General features: G+C 32.7%; 5 protein-coding genes and 1 long non-coding RNA gene across 8 annotated transcripts in view; 2 read left to right on the top strand and 4 right to left on the bottom strand.

Moving 5' to 3' along the window:
* Nucleotides 1-61: 61 nt before the first annotated feature.
* LOC116342680 (gustatory receptor for bitter taste 66a) lies at nucleotides 62-2,335 on the top strand. Its single transcript, XM_031770391.1, has 7 exons — nucleotides 62-390; nucleotides 456-496; nucleotides 566-676; nucleotides 781-1,533; nucleotides 1,609-1,794; nucleotides 1,920-2,009; nucleotides 2,094-2,335. The coding sequence occupies exons 1-7, from the start codon at nucleotides 162-164 to the stop codon at nucleotides 2,226-2,228; spliced, it is 1,545 nt and encodes a 514-aa protein (XP_031626251.1). The 5' UTR covers nucleotides 62-161; the 3' UTR covers nucleotides 2,229-2,335.
* On the bottom strand, nucleotides 2,225-4,943 carry LOC116342678 (probable glutamate--tRNA ligase, mitochondrial). The gene is made up of 8 exons (XM_031770389.1): nucleotides 4,633-4,943; nucleotides 4,201-4,564; nucleotides 4,056-4,115; nucleotides 3,770-3,988; nucleotides 3,563-3,670; nucleotides 3,388-3,502; nucleotides 2,828-2,988; nucleotides 2,225-2,758 (listed from the first exon to the last, which is right to left on the bottom strand). Exons 1-8 carry the CDS (start codon nucleotides 4,781-4,783, stop codon nucleotides 2,347-2,349), a joined length of 1,590 nt encoding a protein of 529 aa, XP_031626249.1. The 5' UTR covers nucleotides 4,784-4,943; the 3' UTR covers nucleotides 2,225-2,346.
* Nucleotides 4,944-5,066: 123 nt separating this feature from the next.
* On the top strand, nucleotides 5,067-6,341 carry LOC116342682. 2 transcript variants are annotated; one of them, XR_004201270.1, is made up of 4 exons: nucleotides 5,067-5,220; nucleotides 5,515-5,761; nucleotides 5,883-5,914; nucleotides 6,111-6,341. It is a non-coding gene; the product is annotated as an uncharacterized LOC116342682 (long non-coding RNA). The 2 variants fall into 2 exon arrangements; XR_004201269.1 differs by lacking the exon at nucleotides 5,067-5,220 and having other exon boundaries at nucleotides 5,232-5,761.
* Nucleotides 6,342-6,540: 199 nt separating this feature from the next.
* Nucleotides 6,541-8,822, bottom strand: LOC116342679 (probable glutamate--tRNA ligase, mitochondrial). The gene is made up of 8 exons (XM_031770390.1): nucleotides 8,501-8,822; nucleotides 8,009-8,432; nucleotides 7,749-7,938; nucleotides 7,656-7,687; nucleotides 7,491-7,598; nucleotides 7,316-7,433; nucleotides 7,088-7,248; nucleotides 6,541-7,003 (listed from the first exon to the last, which is right to left on the bottom strand). The coding sequence occupies exons 1-8, from the start codon at nucleotides 8,649-8,651 to the stop codon at nucleotides 6,601-6,603; spliced, it is 1,587 nt and encodes a 528-aa protein (XP_031626250.1). The 5' UTR covers nucleotides 8,652-8,822; the 3' UTR covers nucleotides 6,541-6,600.
* Nucleotides 8,823-9,055: 233 nt separating this feature from the next.
* LOC116342423 (cleavage stimulation factor subunit 1) lies at nucleotides 9,056-10,679 on the bottom strand. The gene is made up of 4 exons (XM_031770030.1): nucleotides 10,531-10,679; nucleotides 10,180-10,464; nucleotides 9,823-10,105; nucleotides 9,056-9,755 (listed from the first exon to the last, which is right to left on the bottom strand). Exons 1-4 carry the CDS (start codon nucleotides 10,590-10,592, stop codon nucleotides 9,102-9,104), a joined length of 1,284 nt encoding a protein of 427 aa, XP_031625890.1. The 5' UTR covers nucleotides 10,593-10,679; the 3' UTR covers nucleotides 9,056-9,101.
* Nucleotides 10,680-11,584: 905 nt separating this feature from the next.
* Nucleotides 11,585-18,575, bottom strand: part of LOC116342645 (axin-like) — a 15,917-nt gene continuing 8,926 nt past the window's right edge. The window contains exons 2-9 of one of the 2 annotated variants that reach the window (XM_031770332.1): nucleotides 15,532-15,918; nucleotides 14,856-15,156; nucleotides 14,265-14,786; nucleotides 13,954-14,073; nucleotides 13,352-13,752; nucleotides 12,857-13,043; nucleotides 12,477-12,776; nucleotides 11,585-12,411 (exon numbers count right to left, since the gene is read on the bottom strand). In XM_031770332.1, the coding sequence (XP_031626192.1) occupies nucleotides 12,288-12,411; nucleotides 12,477-12,776; nucleotides 12,857-13,043; nucleotides 13,352-13,752; nucleotides 13,954-14,073; nucleotides 14,265-14,786; nucleotides 14,856-15,156; nucleotides 15,532-15,610 (2,034 nt within the window). In that variant the 5' untranslated portion in view covers nucleotides 15,611-15,918 and the 3' untranslated portion in view covers nucleotides 11,585-12,287. The remainder of the gene's footprint in view (nucleotides 12,412-12,476; nucleotides 12,777-12,856; nucleotides 13,044-13,351; nucleotides 13,753-13,953; nucleotides 14,074-14,264; nucleotides 14,787-14,855; nucleotides 15,157-15,531; nucleotides 15,919-18,575) is intronic. The other variant, XM_031770333.1, reaches the window with a different exon arrangement.

Here is an 18,575-nt window from a genome sequence, read left to right as displayed (position 1 = left end):
GATTTCAGATAACATCACAATCAAAATAATTTACCTAATTAAGCGATAACCAGCAATTGCTACAATCCTATATATTAACCGTTTTCCAAGTGAATTTCGTTCATACTGTTGAGTACAAGTGGATAGAAAACATTCACACGGTTGAACTGGTCAGTACAAAAATGGCTGAAAAATCAAATTTAAACTTTTCGGAAGCAATAAGTTACATTTTTTATGTGACCAAAATTTTTGGATTGATTCCGTATTCAATTTCACAATATCATCAACATAAAATATTGTTCAGTTCGATTTTTGGGAATATTCAATCGCTCGGTTCACTGATTGTGTACGTATTCTGTTATCATTATGTTGTAACACAAACATATTTCACGAATAAAGCTTTTGATTCAGGTAAAAAAAGAACAAAAATCTAAGAAAGTACGTAATCGTAAAAATTATTCATTCAAAACTAACAGGAACACTAACAACGATCATTGGAATTTTCATCCTTTATATGGTAAATTTATAAAAAGAAAATAAGTTAATTCCTCAGTGTCTGATTAACAATTCGTGGTATATTTGGCAGGAACCAATAATGATGACGCTTGATATGTTGGCAACGTTAGTGAATCAACGCCATTTGGTTCGGTGCATTCAGCGCTTGGAACAAGTGGATGAAAAATTGGCGAAAGAAAGTGTACGAATCGAGGCGTGCTTACATTTAAAATTACTATTCCATCACTGAAGAATTGCTATCATCTTTCGACTATTTTTCAATTAATTGTTTATTAATTTCCCCAGGTACAAATCGATTACAGATCATTGAAATCATTGTCGTTAATACTAATCATTGTAACGCTGTGTCGCAAAATTTTAATGATTTTATTCGGAGTTTTCGTTTTTGAATTGAATGTTCTTCAACTATGGAGTATGTACGTTCCGATATGTGTTAGCGTTCTGTCGAAAATCTATTTTGTTTTGATTGTTTGCAACATTCGTAAGAAATTTGACGCAATAAACTCGTATTTGGACGAAATGGCCAATTCAATAAATGAAAGCAATTCACTCAACAAGAATTCAAATGAAGATAGTGTTGGAGTTGATAACAGCAGTGATAATTCAATAAATAAACTTCGGAATGTGCGACAAACGACAGCACAGGCCACTTTTCAACTCGGCTATTTACAAAAGGAAATTGCTGTTAAACCAAAACCGAATTTTTTTCAAATCATGACCCGTCCAACATTGAATGTTGTTAAACCGTTTGAATCACGTGCATTTGTCGAAAATATTGGACCAGATTCTCGATCCATTCAACTAAATGATTCGATCACCGAATTCCCATTGCCATGCAATGGACCCGGACCTGCTGTAGTTGTTGGCGATCGATTTGATAAACGTCTGACAAATTTATGCTTCTTACATGATGAGATTTGTGATATTGTGGGAATTGCCAATCATATGTTCAGTTTTCAAATGCTCATGCTTATGGCATATGGTTTTCTCGGAATCACAGCACAACTTTATTTTGTTTATTGCAGCTTGGCTGCTCAGGTGGGTCGGCATTTTTTTTGGTTTAATTTTAAAGTGTTTAATAAACTGTTGTTGATGTTGATTTTTGATGAACAGCCGGTTCCACGACTATTCCGAACTTCAGAATCCATTGGAATTTCGTCGGTTCTTATCATCTCGACGGCTGTTGTATGCGTTTATGTGATTTATGTGTGTTGGCAAACAAAAAGTGCAGCCGAAAAAACTGGTGTATTTCTACATAAATTGGCCAATATTGTCGATGAAAATCATTTCTATGAAACGGTAAATTGTTCAAATTATAGAAGAAATTCTGTAGAAAAAGATTGTGAAGTAACAACATGAAGATGATACTGTCAAGATAAAATTAAAAGATATTCACATTCATTCATTTTACATTGAATTTTCAGATCAATCACTTGTCATTGAAATTGCTTAACCATAAGTTAAACTTTACGGCTTGTGGTTTTTTCGAACTGGATATGACAACCATTTATGCTGTAATTTTTTAACTTTCTTTCTATCGTCGTCGAATGTACTTTACGATTTAACTGCTGATAATAATTTTACATTCCCTCACTCAGATAACCGGTGCGATTACAAGTTACCTAATCATTTTGATTCAATTCAATGTGGCAGCACAACGAAGCAAAAAACTATACATGTCCAATAACACAGGTACACCATCAATGGTCAAAAATGAGTCCAATGGAAATTAAATGAATACGTACACTCAACTAAATTTGAACTTTATTTGAAATTTGTGATTTGATAATGATAGCACTGGTGTTTTGAGTGTTATACAAATAAATATGTGTTACAATAAAAAAACCACATTCAATTTGTACTTTTTGCTTCTGAATTTTTCATAAATGTCGGTGTCCTTGAAAGTCTTTCAATTGATCCATCTTTTCCCAAAATCTCCAACATTTCGGCCACTTGATAGCCATCTTTTTTACTACTCAATAGTGATCGCATGAGTCGCATCATTTGACCAAAATTGATTCCCTCTTTTCTTGCAAAATTACGTAACGTAACAACTAATATCTGCTTTGTAAATTCAGTACTTTCGAGCTCTGCAATAAGACTATTCATCCATTCTGGTTGAACGTAGTCTGTTGTTAATTCCGGTAAAACCCAAAGAAAAGAAGGATCGCCTTCAACCAATTGTCCCAAATTATTTAAATTGTCACTTGCAAATTTTAATGCATTTTTGATATGTGCATCACCCAAATCTAGCGAGTCAATGCTGAAAGTATTCAATTTAAATTTAGACACTAGTAGATAGACACCATATTCATGTAGATTTGATACTTACTTTTCTGGAAAAGTATCTTTAATGAGTTGACGTGCCTGTTCAACTAATTTCTCAATTAAAATTGGATCATTCACTTGTCTTTGTATCTCAAGGGCATTGATCTCGTATAGGTCGGAATTTTGTAGTCGGCTGGGATAGCTGTGCATTTTGGTTATATCGAACTAGAAATAGAAATCCCAAGTAATTTTAATTCACTAAATACATACAGTGCCGTCAGAAAGTTTGAGACCAAGCAAAAAAATGTCTTACAATTTCATACAAATAAACGATTTTTTGGAGCAATATTTAATATATTTCAGAGTTATATTTATGAATAGTTTATTTGTTGTATTACAACAAATAAACCGTGTGAAAAAAACTTCATGTTGCAGTATTATTTGGAGAAAAATAAGAGCTACTGTTTCGCCGCAACGATTCAAGTGTACAAACATTTATGGGTCTAGCTATTTCCGAAATATATTAAATTATGCTCCAAAAAATCCTCAATTTGTATGAAATTGTATGAAAAAAATGAGCTTGGTCTCAAATTTTCTGACGGCACTGTTTGCTTATGCACTTACTGCTTGGATGAGTTCATCCATTGAATGATTTTTTAAGATTGACGAATCCCATTTGAAACCACCACCATTTCGTGTTATGAAATTGTTTAAAGCTCTTGGGAAAATTCCACGTTCTCTATGAAATATTTCAATCTTTTAGTATGAATATCATTTTAAAGTTTGAAGAAAAACTTACTTGTAATAATCAACATTAGCATCATCTTGCCTCTTGCTTAATTTGGTTCCGTTTGTATTCAAAATCAAGGGCAAATGTGCATACAATGGAGGTGTCCAATCGAATGCTCTGATGAAGATAAATAGAGTCAAGGTAAATCAATTTTTAATAGAATGAAAAATGTGTATTCAATGAGTTTGCTTGATTATTTTACGTTTCACAATTTACCTATACATGGCCAAATGTTTCGGCGTTGATACTTGCCATTCAACACCACGAAGCACATGTGAAATTCCCATTAAATGATCGTCAACCACGTTGGCAAAATGGTAGGTAGGATAGCCATCTGATTTTTGAATTACAAAATCACCTTCAGATTGCATACTGAATGTTTTCTCTCCGTAAATCAGATCGATAAAAGTTTCATCCATCGAATTCAATTTGAACCTGATGAACAATAGCTAAGTTATCAACGACTTAAAGTATGTATTCAATAATTTTTAAATATACCTACCTAACAATTTTTGGATGATTACTGGCTAATTTTTCCGCCACCTTTTCCGAATGCAAATGCCTTTTATCAAATGAAAATGTTTACATGTTTTTAAAAGAAAATTTCAAGTGAATCTAATTGCTGAAATGTCCAGTAAAAATATAACCTGCATCGATTGTCATATTTTGGAATCTCATTGGCTCTCATTGCGTCACGCCGTAGCAGCTCTAGTCTTCGTTCCGTACAAAAACAATAGTAAGCGTGTCCGTTTGAGATTAATTTTTTTAAATGTTTATCGTACAAATCTAAGCGTTTGCTTTGTACGTATGGCCCAAAATCACCACCATGAATAACTGATTCATCTGGTTTGATACCAGCCCATTCGAGATTTTTAAACAGTGTCTCTTGTGCATTTTTGACAGTTCTCGTTTGATCCGTGTCTTCGATGCGAACTATAAATGCGCCACGATTCGCTTTGGCAAACAAATAGTTGTAAAGCGCAGTTCGTAAGCCGCCCAAATGCAAATAACCTGTGATTTTTTTAGATTATGTATTTTTTTATTCCATAAATTAATTACAAGTAGTTTGCACAAATTACCAGTAGGACTGGGCGCAAATCTAACACGAACTGACTTATTGGCTACATTTTGCGTACAATCATCACTTTGTTGTGTACTACAATATCTAAATACCGATTTTGTGTTTCTCTTTAGCAACAATAATTTTATTGAATTTATACGAAAGAGCATTTTATTTGATTTTTAAGCTGATCACATTTGACTTGATTCGGACACAGTGTATTCACTTTAATAACATTCACGACAATATTTTTTTCTTGTTGTTGCAATATTTTGATCTGGTTAGGAAATTTATTTTGTTCTCATGATGTTTTGACAGATAACAGTACTGTCAATGATACTGATTATTTGAAAATAATAAAATGAAGTACATCACTCTGAAGTATAGTGAAGTACTAGCTCGAATAAAATTTTTAAAAATTTAGAAGAATTACAAATAGCAGTGGAGAGAAGAACACACAAGGAATAAATGTTGTACAACGATATCGGCTACTTGCAACGACAAACCGATTTGAAAGTGTTGGTGTGAGAGTGTATTTTCATTTTACATTGAAAGTCAAATATTCTGTCGAATTGGATTTTTATCGGTTTTCCAGAAAAAGTGTTCGGTAAGTATTAATTTAAAATATAATATTAAACAGAATTTTCGAATTTTTTTTTTGAATTGACTTCGTGGAAGAATGAGATTGAGATAGAGAAAAGCACATTGAACACAATACAAAATCATGTTCAATCATGACTTTCACCATTGCGCACATTGGATTACGGGTACTGTTAGCCAATAGTGCGACACAGTTTCTCATGATTTTTCAAAGCCTACTTTGACAACGATATGCAATTGAATGTTTTTAGATAGATTTTTTACATATTTTTTTTCGTTTTCAACATTCATTCATTGGAAGGAACAACGAATCGGACACATCAAATGTCGAAGAAGAATATGGACACATTTTTAGTTCTTACACAGGGAATCGTTCAGAAACCGACCACAAGCGATGTCAGAACCCGGAAAATATGAATACAAAGGGTCGGTAAGTTTTTTTTTGCATTGCATTTCATCCACAATCGTATTCTTCCCGGGTACAAATTAAATGAATATAGGCCGCCTCCCGTAGTTTACTCCGTCTACAAGTAATTTACGTTGTGTGAGTAAGTATCGTTTGCAAATTACATCAATTATTATTTTGGTTTCATTCATTGTAGACTGATATTGATTTATTGATTATTGGTGATTTATTATGTGCTTCTTTCTATTTTTCCTGATTGATAGGTAGTGGCCTTGGCACCAAGTGCTATTCTATAGTAAGCATTTTGTTTTTTTTTTCTTTTCACAGTGATCAACGATCTCAACACTACTACTACTGCTACTACCAAATCTCAAATTTAAGCAATGTTGTTGTTGTGGTCATTGATTTGCTTTCTATAGTTTCATTTTTCATTCTGTTCCATTACATATTGATTAATTTCCATTATTTCCATTCTTTTCTTTGTGATTCAGGCAGTACGCAATCCGCCAAGGTGGAGAAAACCTATTTTCATTAAAATTTAAAGGGTTTTTAGCAAAACAATATTTTGAACGCTAAAAAATGGTCTTATTCACATTAATTAACACCGTTTGATTTGACGATGTACTACAACATCGAACACTGTATATTTTGAGTAAAAATGTAACAGAACGACAATTGGACAACATTTTCCTAAGAAATCAATAAACAATATTTCATCACAATTTATTTTTATTTCTTGCTACGATTGAGGTTTAAACAATATAAGTGACAACCGGTGTCAAATTTTCGATCACGTTATTGAAATATTCCAGTGCAAGAGTAGATTTGTGTTTTTTCAAATCGACACAAAAGAAAAAAACATCAAATTTTTCTACTGCTATAATTTTTAATGCATTTTAAACGCATTTTAATAAATATGAGGACATGTTGTTTATTTAAAAAAAAAACATTTTTTTACAAAATTAAATTCTACTAAAAATGTTATTTAGTTGGTTTTTTATGATCTTTTTTTCTTGTGATACGTTTTATTGTTGAGGTTTTTCCTAAAATTTGCATCATATCCGCAACACCGGCTCCATAATGTACGCCACTCAACATTGTTCTCAACGACGCCATAAATTTTGGGTACTTCAAATTATTTTCCTTTGAAAATTCACGTAATAATTCTAAGAGACGTGTTTTATCAAAATCACCCTTTTCGAGTGCTGTCACCAAATTTCCGACCCATTCGGATTGGATATTATCTGATTGAATCTTTGGCAATATCCAAAGAAATGATAAGTCACCTTCGACCAATTGCTGTAATGACAGCAAACGTTCTGTATTCACCGACCAATTCAAAACATTACGAATATGTTGTTCGTCTAAATCCAGACTTTCGATACTACAGTAAAATAGAAAGATATCAAACATTATTTTAGCTAGAGAATTTCGATTAATTAAAATGGAAATTGCGTATTTTACTTACTCTTTTGGATACGCTCGTTTGATGAGTTCTTGAACTTGTTTTACAACATCATTGCATAGTGTTGGATCTTTTATGTGTCGTATCAACTCCAAACGATTGTAATCTTCTAAGTATCCTGTGTTTAATCGGCTTGATGCTTTGTTTATGTGTTCTATATTAAACTGAAGCGAAAAATTATAAAAATGAATGTAATAAAAATTACAAAACGAAGAAGAAAAAAAATCATACGATTTCAGTCAATTCCTCAATTGTGAGATTTCTAATTTTTGTACCCACTTCACGTGCAAAACCACCGCCACTTAGTGTGATGTAGTTAATCAGAGCCAATGGGAATATTTTCCGTTCTCTGCAAATTAATAGTTAATTAATTATTACACTTGCACGTCGCCGTGTAATAATTTACCTGTAATAATCAACGCTAGCATGATCGTGTCGTTTACTTAGCTTTGTCCCATCTTGATTCAAAATCAATGGTAGATGACCATATTCAGGAGGATGCCAATCAAATGCACTATTAAATATCAAACTTAAAATCATTTCTTAGAAAAAAAATGCTTTAGACTTTTACCTATATAATAAAAGATGTTTCGGAGTTGAGACCTAATTAAAATGGAACAAAATTAGTTTTTTTTTTGGTTTTTCTAAAGAAGAGTGTACCAACCATCCATTCTGAGCCCCGAAATACATGTGTTACTTGCATCAAATGGTCATCGACCACATTGGCGAAATGGTAGGTTGGATATCCATCGGACTTTATTAGAATCGGATCACTTTCCTCAGTCACATCAATACTCATTTCACCAAATACCAAGTCATTGAACTTAGGTACATTCTCAGATTCCAGTTTAAATCTGCAAAAAAATAATTGACTTTACTAGTATCTTCCTTTCTCAATAGCATAATATGAAATGGAAAATGTACCGAATTGTAAATGTATCGTTGTTAGCCAATTTTTCTGCTACTTGAAGCGGTGTTAAATGTCTACATCGATTGTCATATTTGGGAATTTTTTTGGCCTCTTGCGCCTCTTTGCGCAACATTTCTAGTCGTTTTTCTGTGCAAAAGCAATAATATGCACTGCCATTTTCAAGTAGTTTTCGTACTTGTTGTCGATATATTTCGAGTCGTTGACTTTGTACATAGGGACCAAAGTTGCCGCCATGTATTACTGATTCATCCGGTTTAATGCCAGCCCATTCGAGGTTTCGGAAGAAATTCTGTTGAGCATCCGGTACGGTTCTTGATTGATCTGTGTCCTCGATGCGAACAATAAATGTTCCCTTATGTGCTTTGGCGTATAAATAGTTGATTAAAGCTGTTCGTAAGCCGCCCAAATGCAAATAGCCTGTGATTTTTTTACATTATGTATTTTTTTATTCCATAAATTAATTACAAGTAGTTTGCACAAATTACCAGTAGGACTGGGCGCAAATCGAACACGAACTGACTTATTGGCTACATTTTGCGTACAATCATCACTTTGTTGTGTACTACAATATCTAAATACCGATTTTGTGTTTCTCTTTAGCAACAATAATTTTATTGAATTTATACGAAAGAGCATTTTATTTGATTTTTAAGCTGATCACATTTGACTTGATTCGGACACAGTGTATTCACTTTAATAACATTCACGACAATATTTTTTTCTTGTTGTTGCAATATTTTGATCTGGTTAGGAAATTTATTTTGTTCTCATGATGTTTTGACAGATTACAGTACTGTCAATGATACTTATTATTTGGAAAGCATAAAATGAAGTACATCACTCTGAAGTATAGTGAAGTACTAGCTCTGAGGTAGACAATATTTATTTATTTATTCTGTTTGAAATAAATCCATTTTCTTAAGAATAATTATTCATATATTTTTGCTTCGAAAAATGAACACAATTTGTGGCTGTAGAAGTATTTTTTTTTTAATTAAAAAATGAATTCAACATACATTTGTATATTATTCCACAATTAAATGAATGTTATTTTTTTTTTTTTTTTGAAAATAATGAATTATGAGTTTAAGTTTGAACGGTAGTGCGTCGATACCAGAATCTGGCACGAAAATCGTCAGAGCAGGTGAGAAATGCTGGCTGAGTTGGTGAATGAACAATGTATCGAACCGGACCGTTGTGACCAAGTGACATAAGATGCAACCGTGAAGCATTTCTACTGTTCCACGAACATAACGATGTAGTTGCTTCATCGGGAAACAGTACATAATCTTCAGTGTGATTGAAAATCGCTTGGGTGTTGTGCTCTTGTTTTCCTGTGGTTCCAGCTCCAGTGTAAGCAATCAAACAACGGCTTGTGCTCAATTCCCATAATTTTACCAAGGAGTCTTTTCCAGATGACAACAGATATTTTCCATTGCTTGTAAATGCAACTGAACAAACTTCAGCACCATCGTGTGCTTTGTCAAAGGTATTGATACAACGTCCGCTAATTGCATCCCAAATTTTAATTGTACCATCCAAACTGCCAGTAGCATATAACTTTGCATTCGATGCATATTTGACACACGTAACGCTTGAATTGTGCTGTTGTGAAGCAATTGGGCTCACAAAACATTGCGACGTATTGATATCATAGACGCGCACGACGTTGTGATCGGTGCCAACAGCCATATAATCACCAGTTGGATGGAATGTTAAACAACGAACAGCTTGACAATCCTAAGCGAAAATCAAGTTTTTCATTAGTCGTTTTGTTGTCAATTCAGAGAACTCTCTGCCCACTTACCGTCAACACTTTGTGTGCCTTTTTTACAGATGCCTTTGAAATGTCGAAAAGTTTTACTGTACAATCTCTTGAACCAGATGCCAATACCGGTTCTTTTGGATGAAATTCCAGGAAAGATACTTCGTCAGTGTGATCATAAAGAGTACGAATGACTGGATGACCTTGCTGTTCACCACGTCCCGTTTCAGTTTCTTCCGGTGCTGATTTTGCAAGCATTCGTTCAACATCCAAAATTTTAATACTTGCATCAACACTGCCAGTTGCCACCAACTGCCCATCGTGACTAATGTTCGGTTGAAAAAGAAAAATCACAAATAATAACATTTTTTTACAAATTTCAGTGAAAATTGTACTCACCTGAATGCACCAGCACGACATGCTTGTTTGTGCGATGTTACATACGCCGTTTCATATGATGCTGGCTCGGGTGCAATAGAAGTGCCTTCGGTCTCAAATTCCAAATCAATGCCACAGAATACGTTGTCTTTGTAAATATTGATATTCTCTCTGGATTGATCTTGAATTGCTAAGCCTTCAACCACAGCGTGAAATAATTTATCGGATGGCGGACATGGCGGGTCGGCTCGAACCAATGTGCCTAATTCTACAGCAATATTATGGTGCCCATCGTAAAACAATTGACTATGCGATGAAAAAAACACATTCAGTGACGTTTATAGATAGTTACAAGAAAATAAACATATTTACCTTATTATTAGCCGATACAAAAGGTTCTTTTTCTCAATTGAATCTGACATTTTCTCTTTCATTTATTTATTCACTTGATTTTTGTTTGAAAAATGTATACTTTTTATTGTTTTTCGACCGGTCTATTTGTGTGTTTTTTTAATCTTTGCGTGGTTATGTCAAACAAAATTTGTTTGGCATTGGAATTTCCAGTGGTGGCGCTGTCCAACAATACATTTTTAATTTGACATTTCCAATAAACTGTTGTTGATTCCAGTTCATGTAATAAAAAAAAATAAAAATAAAAAACACCAATATACAATTGTTCTTATTATTTTGATTTAATTGCTTTAATATATGATTTTTTTTTATTGTTTTATTGAAATTTCTAAAAAAAGTCGAATCATACAAAATGTTTTTTTAGTTAAGTAGCACTGTTAAATGGACCGTTAAAACTTACATAATTCATTTTTAAAGATTTCTTTTTCACAAATTTAAATAAGTTTGTTGTTTTCGTTTTTGATTCTCCAATAAAAAAAAAAGACCAATCAATACATAAATTGTGTAGCTTCTTTTAAATAAGTGTTAGCGTTATTATTATAATTGAACACTAAAAACTATTTTGATTTTCGTTTGTCCGTTATTTTGTAAACAGCATACCAGTTTGTGATTGAATGGATGTGGTTTCGAATGAGACAGGATTTGGATTTGTTTGTAAATAAAGGGGATCGGAGGTTTTGAATGCAAATGCGTGCAAAAATTTATACAAAAATGAAAAATGTAGTATGTTTTTCAAAGAAGAAGAAGAAGAAGATGTACATGCTGTTTTCTCCCTAAAATTTCGAATCGAATGAATTTGAATAGGTTTTCACTAGTCTGCCGATCCGGCGCAAGACCATACAAACAATGACATTTTTACATAAGTTGAATAAATCGCTTCAAAACCTGTGCCTATCCTTTTCTTTCTTGCAACTATTAAAGATAGATTTAATGCAATTTTAAAAAGAATATATGAATATCAGAATACTTTCTCTCTTATTCTACTTGCTATTTGGACTATAAATAATATGCATGGTTGCGGCGTCAATAAGATTTCCACTTGAAATCTATATATTATTAACTGTAATTTGTTTGTCTACATTTAAAAATAAAAATGAAAACCCAAAAAAAAGGATTTAATCGTAATAATTTGATGTCGAAACAACTCATTTTGTACTGAGTGTTCGACTTTCCAAATATTCTGGTTATGAACACGTTCAACAATCGATATAAAATGGGCAATAATATATTTCATCTAAATCGTCGTTGTTCGTTTAAAATAAAATAATATATGTAAACTTCAAAAAAATTAAAACACACCGGTTGTTAGATACTGGCTGGGTTCATGGAAGCAAATAAGGAAAATTATTTTATGCGACTTAACTGATTTCTCCTTATATATATATATATATGTGTGTGTCTCTCTCAATCGAAGTTTAATCCACAAACAAAATGTTCTATCACATGGTTGATAGATAATCTGTTTTCGTTAAATCATATAATAACATGTGATAAAACGTTTAAGAGATTTCACCCAATTCGAATCTTATACGCCTACTGCATGGTACTTAGAATAATTTAAATGTTAAAAAATTATAATATTGGAGCAGTCGATTTTTTATGGTGAATATAAAACGTTGGTTTTTAATCGGCGTTTCATTTGTTATTGTGTTTAATGCAACGAAAGACTTCAAATATGTGTATGTTTACGTTGGTCTAGAAAAATTGTAAATGATTGGTTAATTGTCGGATTTGATGGTTCCCATTATCCGGCCTTCAAGCAACGGCAACGGATCATAATCGTTAACCACTTCCTCTTGAACGATTTGTTTCAATGTCTCACAATGCGTTTGGAAGTAATATCTGCAAATAAACAAATATTCCAATGAATTAAATTGTTTTAAGCTAAAAAAATATACATGATATACCTGAAATTTCCCTTCTTCGGTAAACATTCCTTGAAATGCTTAAGGGTTAATCGTTTGCCCTGTATTTTTATTCGATATGGTATATCCTCATCGCTAAATGTATAAACAGCAATTGTGTAATCCTCAATTGGTTCGTGCATTCGACTCGTGTTTCGGGGTAATGAGTTGGTGTGATGGCTCGATGTTGCCGGCATATAATTTGTTTGATGATAGTGGTTTGGTAGTATCGGCATTTGTTTTCGCGTTCGTTTCAAATCATCCTTAGATGATTTACACATTGTCTCACTAGACAATTGTTCACTGTATCAAAAGATCGGTATTTAATCAATGGTTGAAAATTTAAAAATGTATCTATCGTTTTCATCTCAAGTTAAACTTACGTTGACTTCATTTCCTTTAATTTGTATGGCGAACTGGCTGCATATAAACTATCGATTCCACTATTATGATTAACGCTTGTTGAAGGCCACTTGTGAGATAATTTTATCGTTGTTGTTGTACTACCGAGCATAGCTATGGTTGAAGTATGTTCCATTGATCTCGATGGTCGCATGTGTTGATGAGTTGCTGTAGATAGTGAAAAGGTTATTAATAAGTTATTAATTGTTAGCAAAGTACGACGATGACAAGCATCGTTGACAGCCGCGTTGGTGCGGTTGCCAGCGAAGCCTAAAATAGCACAAATTGGGGCCACCTAAATTAAACACAGACAACCATAATGAATTTGCTGCGTAGCCCAGCTGTCATTATCGTTGTTATTTGGTGATTTGTGTTTATTCAGTTTTATCCATAGCGAAACGATAAAATCTTCTCTTTATTTTGAGTGAAACACTTTTGAAATTGAAGTTTTGTACAAAATTAATCGTTTCACTTACCGAAATCATGCATTGATCTGTGCAGATTCCCAGGAGAACTAGTACCCGGTGACATAATTGGTGAAAAAACCATCGAAACATGGTGATCCAAAATCGATTGATCATCTTCTTCCACAGCAGAAAATAGTCGGGGTTGCGCTGTTAATTTTTTATTCACATGCTGTGTTAATTGCTGGCACTCTCTCTCTTGGTCACGTTTCAGTTTATTTAATTTTTCACACAGTAAAGATGTATCTAATTTATGTGCTGCTTGTTCAAGTCTTGATTTTGATGGTGGTCCGACGGTTTCTTTCATGCCATGTGATAGAGGTTTAAGGGCAACTTTTTGCGACTGTGGATTCACATATTTTCGGAAATCTTCGTGTTGCATTGGCTTTCGATGTATATATGGCTTTCCGTCTCTGTTATGCATAACAAATGTAATATAGTTTTTTTTAATAGAAAATACAAACTCAACATGATTTATAAACGATTAATTTACATTAAGGTTAATGAAACTCTGATGCAACACAACATGAAAGGTTGTAAAAAAGCATAAATATATTTAAAAATAATGAAAATAAATAAAAACCAGAAATAAAAAAAATTTATAAATGACTCACTTTGAATTCATTTCAGAGTCGGTCAAACTAGCTGAACTACAACTCTGACGTTCAGAATCTTGTCGCGATACTGGATTGTAAGACACATTAAGTGGTGCATTTTTATATGCAAAGAGCGAACTACATGCATAAATACAACGTGGTTTGTGATAGAGCGTGTGTGTATATATGTTGACAAAAAACAAAAAACATAAAATACCAACAGATAAATAGAAAAAAATCAAAAACAAAATATAATTAATAAAGTACAAAAAAGAACGATGCATAAAACGGTTTTTACATTGAAATGATTTGTGAATAAAATCACTTACCCTTGTGGTCTAATCTCCAGTCTTCTTCTTTCCGTGGCTAACAAATTTTCACTTGTTAGCTTTGGCATAGGTCGATCAGTCGTTGTTTTTGTTGAAGTAGATTGGCTTAACTTAAGTTCGGTATCTTCGTGTAATGTTTGTAACGTTGGTGTCGTTAACAATGGTGATAGTTCAACGGTCATTCCACTGAAAGTCGCCGCACTGTCGGTAGTGCTGGATGTCATAGAAGCAGTTGCGGTACTGTTGCTACTGCTGCTGTTGCTTGCCGACGCAACATTGCTAGTGTAATTTGGTTGATTTGCATTGGCAATTGTTGGTTTTTCAAATTCCTTATTATGCACATACTGAATAAACATGTCTGATTGCAGAAATGCTCGATAAGTTGTTGTAGCAATCATGTCTGCTACTGTTTTTTGTAAATCATCGAAAACATGTGGATTTGGTGTACTCTCTTTTCTAATAATATCGGAGATGGTTTTTTGAAGCTCAGGTGACGTTGGAATTTTACCCTGTATCATCTCACTATCGTATCAGAAGAGAGCAGAAAATCAAAGATAATTCACCATTTGAATTTGGCTGAACTACACTTACCTCAGGTGTTTTATTAGTTTACGAATTATTTTTTTGTCAGCATGTAGTTTTAGACCGTCGACAGCAAAATAAAATACCAGCCTCGTGTAATCGAGTGAATTTTTGCCAGCTTCTTGCTCTACAAATTGGTATAGTAAATTGCGCCCCTCTTGATCGTTCATCAAACCCGATAAACTTTCTTGCCATTTTTCAATGCGCGTTGTGGATGCGCCATCCAAATCAGGCGATCGATTTGAATTTGAACTAGATGTGCTGTGTGAAGCACTTTCGGTGGTCATCTTCGACATTTGACTTTCTTCACCTGGTGTTAATTCAAATGTATTTTACTTTTATTGACGATTTATTGGTACTTAAATGTAACAACGTTATCAAAACAACGAATCAAATTTGCGAATAAATATAAACCAAAAGCCACTCTAAAAAGTAATTTTTTTTGCTTGAGGTCAATAAACTATATTGAACCATGCAACCAGACATACACTAAACAAATAATTTTACGTTTATCACTACAACTACCCCATTCGCGAAATCTGTAAATAAATTTTAACTTTTTTTCAGCTTTATATCTGAAATTTTAAATATTGATTCTTTACCATAAAATAACGTTATATAAAGCAAAAAAGCAGTTACTTGTTAGAGTGGCTCTCGGTCTATTAGAGATATTTCAGGTACATACCAGGTACAGGGGGTCTTGGCCCATTACCGCATTCATATTCACCAAAATCTTTAATTGGCTTCTTTGTCGATTGACTCATTCCACAATATCTCAATATCAAGCGCGCGAGCGCGTCGTCTACATGTACTAATTTATATTAACCATATATACTTTTCACCTTCACTAAACCTTCAAATTTCATCTTCATCGCTTTATTTAAAGCTGTTTCATTTCTTTTATTCATCAAACCATCAAATTTAACAATTAATCATTTGAACTTTTAAGATTTCACTCGATATATTTTAATAAATTTTCTAAACAAATTTTCAAATGTGATGTGTTTTTTTTTATTTTGTCGTTTTTGTAAAAATCGGTTTATCATCAAAAGGCATCAAGTTGAAGGAAGGCCTGAAAATATAAAATAAACGCATTTTTAAATATTGTTCAAAAGTTTTATTTATTTATTTTAAATGTGAGTTAATTTCTCTGCTGCAATAGAGACACAGTATGTATAGCATTTATGTAGAATATTCGTGAACAAGAACAAAAGAAATTTGATCCAAAGTAAAACGAAAGTAAAAACATCTTCCCCTATTTTTCGGTTATGTGATTGGGCGACGCAAATGCGTCAACCGAACCAATCACAGCGCTTCAAGACATCATATCATACCATCCGCCTTTGAAGTATAAGTATACAAATGTACTTTGGTATGTACCAAAGCCGCAAATAAGAGCAATATAACACAATAATTGTACCGTTCCCTCTTTATATTCGTGAAATCTATTTTTCACTCGATTGAGACTTGTTGGTAGGAAAATACACATTCGTTGTATGCATACATATAAAGCAAATGCCTTTTGTTTAGTCAATTCAATGGCTCTTACAATAGAAAAAATATAAATCAAATTGAAGAATAATGACTTTGTAAATGATTATGTACAGATTTTGCAAATGAAGCACATTTCCACTGTAATTATGGGGCATTTTTTGCTACCTTGCATTTGAATCAACTGTTTAAAACCGCGTGAAATATGAATTATGAAAAATTTGGAGAGGAAAAAAAGTCTTCTGTGAATCTGCCTATTTTGCACCAAAATACAGGATAAGCTTTATCCATAAAAATAACAAAATTCAAACACGAATAAAAAAGGAAACGCGAAATTGATGTTTTTACCCTGCTGGTTTTGGTAAATTATTCAAAAGTTCTTCGATCAAATAAATCTTCAGCATTTCAGTTTTCGTTTTCACGTAAATATTTTTCTTTTGTTTATTTAAAAAAAAACCACGAAATATTCCTTTATTCATTTTAAGCCCAATAATTTCTATGAGAAGTTTGAACGATATGCTCGTCAAGCAATATTATTTCTGAATTCATCAATGACGTGCACTTCCGAATTTAATCGTATTTTATTGTTGGATTGATGTCGATTCTTTTTTTTTCATTTTTTTTTTTAATTTTCAAAGAAATTATGAGCTCATGTCATAAAGCACTCTCTTTGTAAAAAAATGATTTTATGAAAACAAAAGACGATGTAATATGATCGAGCCTTTTTTATGAGTTCTACGATATTCTTTTTTATTCTATATTATAGCACTGCGTGTCTGTCAAAATCAATGTTCACGTTTTTAACCGTTTTTATTTCTTGATTTGAAATGATTTTTTATGAAGAGAAGTTTCATCAGTTCGAAAATTACTCAGTGATTGAATGCTTTTAGAACGACTAGGTGATTAAAACTGCACCCAATATTAAGCAGAGATTTTCTAGCATCATTTCTTGTCCAAGAATTGAACTCGTTTTTGGTGGGTGCGCATTACATAAAAATGATGGCTTACTTGTATGCATTATATTTCATCGGTATTGGATTTATATATATATATACTGATTGTCTGAACAGCCCTCAATCATATTTAGAGGGAAAATGAATGGGTTTGAAATGAAAAAACCAACAAACATTTGATTTTGGTGAATTTACTTCTTGTGCAGGCGTATGCATTGCATGCGATTGTACATAGTTTATGTATTGAATAAGGTGACTCGTGAAAATCGTCTCAGTTTAATTCAGATTTCCAAGGCGCTATATATTCTTCATTTATATCTTATGTTAAATATCTCTATATTTTAGCCATTTCTCTGTCGATTTTTCTAACATTTGTTAGCATACATGTGAATGGAAATAGCATATGGAGTTATATTCATATTACAAATCCATTTCTATTTTGTACCTTTTCAATTTATTGAATCGACGATTGAGGAGAGATTCATATTGATTTTTTTTGCTATAGCAAAATTGATGGAATGACGGAGAACAGAGCCCTATCTTTAAATAATTTCTTAGCCACAAACTGATTTTTATCGTCTTTTTTCAATTTTTTCCATCCAAATTGATATATTTATAAATAGACAATTTTTATTAAAGTGGAAATATTATTTCACTCAAATATCTCTGTAAAGCAGATAAACATTCTTATACAAAAACGTTAACCATTCATTATTAATTACAAGTAATTGGATATCGCTATTTTGGTTCAGTCAGTTAAATTCTCTGCGGTCAACCAATTGACCTTTGCTGAGCATGAAAAAATCGCATGGAATGTGAAGAAAAATGGATTATACACACAGAGAAGTAATACAATGAAAACTAGATGACTTGTCGTATAAAATTTGGAACTAGTTGACACTCCGTATAAAATTGTATTTTTCCATCTAATTTCATACCAAACATCGTTTTTGTGTATTCTCTTTTGTGCGGTTCTTCTCCGTTTATGCTTTGAAGAAGATCCGCATAAAAGAGAATACACAAAAACGATGTTTGGTATGAAATTAGATGGACAAATACAATTTTATATGTATTGTCATCTAGTTCCAAATTTTATACGACAAGTCATCTAGTTTTCATTGTATTACTTCTCTGTGTGTATTTAATTTGAAAATATCAATATGTCTGTCTATGGTAATAACATTCAGACGTCGATACCGTGTACACTAGGGTGTTTCCACATGAAAAATATTAAAAAGTGGCTATTATCATTTTGAAGAGCGTTAAATTCTGTATAAGATGATTT

Source organism: Contarinia nasturtii, unplaced genomic scaffold (genome assembly GCF_009176525.2).
Source record: "Contarinia nasturtii isolate CC-2019 unplaced genomic scaffold, AAFC_CNas_1.1 Cnas_scaffold_864, whole genome shotgun sequence".
Taxonomy (NCBI): domain Eukaryota; kingdom Metazoa; phylum Arthropoda; class Insecta; order Diptera; family Cecidomyiidae; genus Contarinia; species Contarinia nasturtii.
Note: the sequence above shows the minus strand (reverse complement) of the source record. Positions and strands in the feature narration are given on the sequence as shown.

What these genes read in the sequence shown, in the direction of transcription:
- LOC116342423 (XM_031770030.1), bottom strand. Translation starts at nt 10,592, where the DNA reads ATGAAAGAGAAAATGTCAGATTCAATTGAGAAAAAGAACCTTTTGTAT. An exon ending in TTGTATCGGCTAATAATAAG is followed by an intron (nt 10,465 to 10,530) that starts GTAAATATGTTT and finishes TTCATCGCATAG; the next exon opens with TCAATTGTTTTACGATGGGC. An exon ending in TGTCGTGCTGGTGCATTCAG is followed by an intron (nt 10,106 to 10,179) that starts GTGAGTACAATT and finishes ACCGAACATTAG; the next exon opens with TCACGATGGGCAGTTGGTGG.
- LOC116342678 (XM_031770389.1), bottom strand. Translation starts at nt 4,783, where the DNA reads ATGCTCTTTCGTATAAATTCAATAAAATTATTGTTGCTAAAGAGAAAC. An exon ending in AATCATCCAAAAATTGTTAG is followed by an intron (nt 3,989 to 4,055) that starts GTAGGTATATTT and finishes ATTGTTCATCAG; the next exon opens with GTTCAAATTGAATTCGATGG. An exon ending in AAAGATACTTTTCCAGAAAA is followed by an intron (nt 2,759 to 2,827) that starts GTAAGTATCAAA and finishes GAATACTTTCAG; the next exon opens with CATTGACTCGCTAGATTTGG.
- LOC116342680 (XM_031770391.1), top strand. Translation starts at nt 162, where the DNA reads ATGGCTGAAAAATCAAATTTAAACTTTTCGGAAGCAATAAGTTACATT. An exon ending in AAAAATTGGCGAAAGAAAGT is followed by an intron (nt 677 to 780) that starts GTACGAATCGAG and finishes TAATTTCCCCAG; the next exon opens with GTACAAATCGATTACAGATC. An exon ending in ATTGCAGCTTGGCTGCTCAG is followed by an intron (nt 1,534 to 1,608) that starts GTGGGTCGGCAT and finishes TTTGATGAACAG; the next exon opens with CCGGTTCCACGACTATTCCG.
- LOC116342679 (XM_031770390.1), bottom strand. Translation starts at nt 8,651, where the DNA reads ATGCTCTTTCGTATAAATTCAATAAAATTATTGTTGCTAAAGAGAAAC. An exon ending in AACGATACATTTACAATTCG is followed by an intron (nt 7,939 to 8,008) that starts GTACATTTTCCA and finishes ATTTTTTTGCAG; the next exon opens with ATTTAAACTGGAATCTGAGA. An exon ending in TTCGGGGCTCAGAATGGATG is followed by an intron (nt 7,688 to 7,748) that starts GTTGGTACACTC and finishes CATTTTAATTAG; the next exon opens with GTCTCAACTCCGAAACATCT.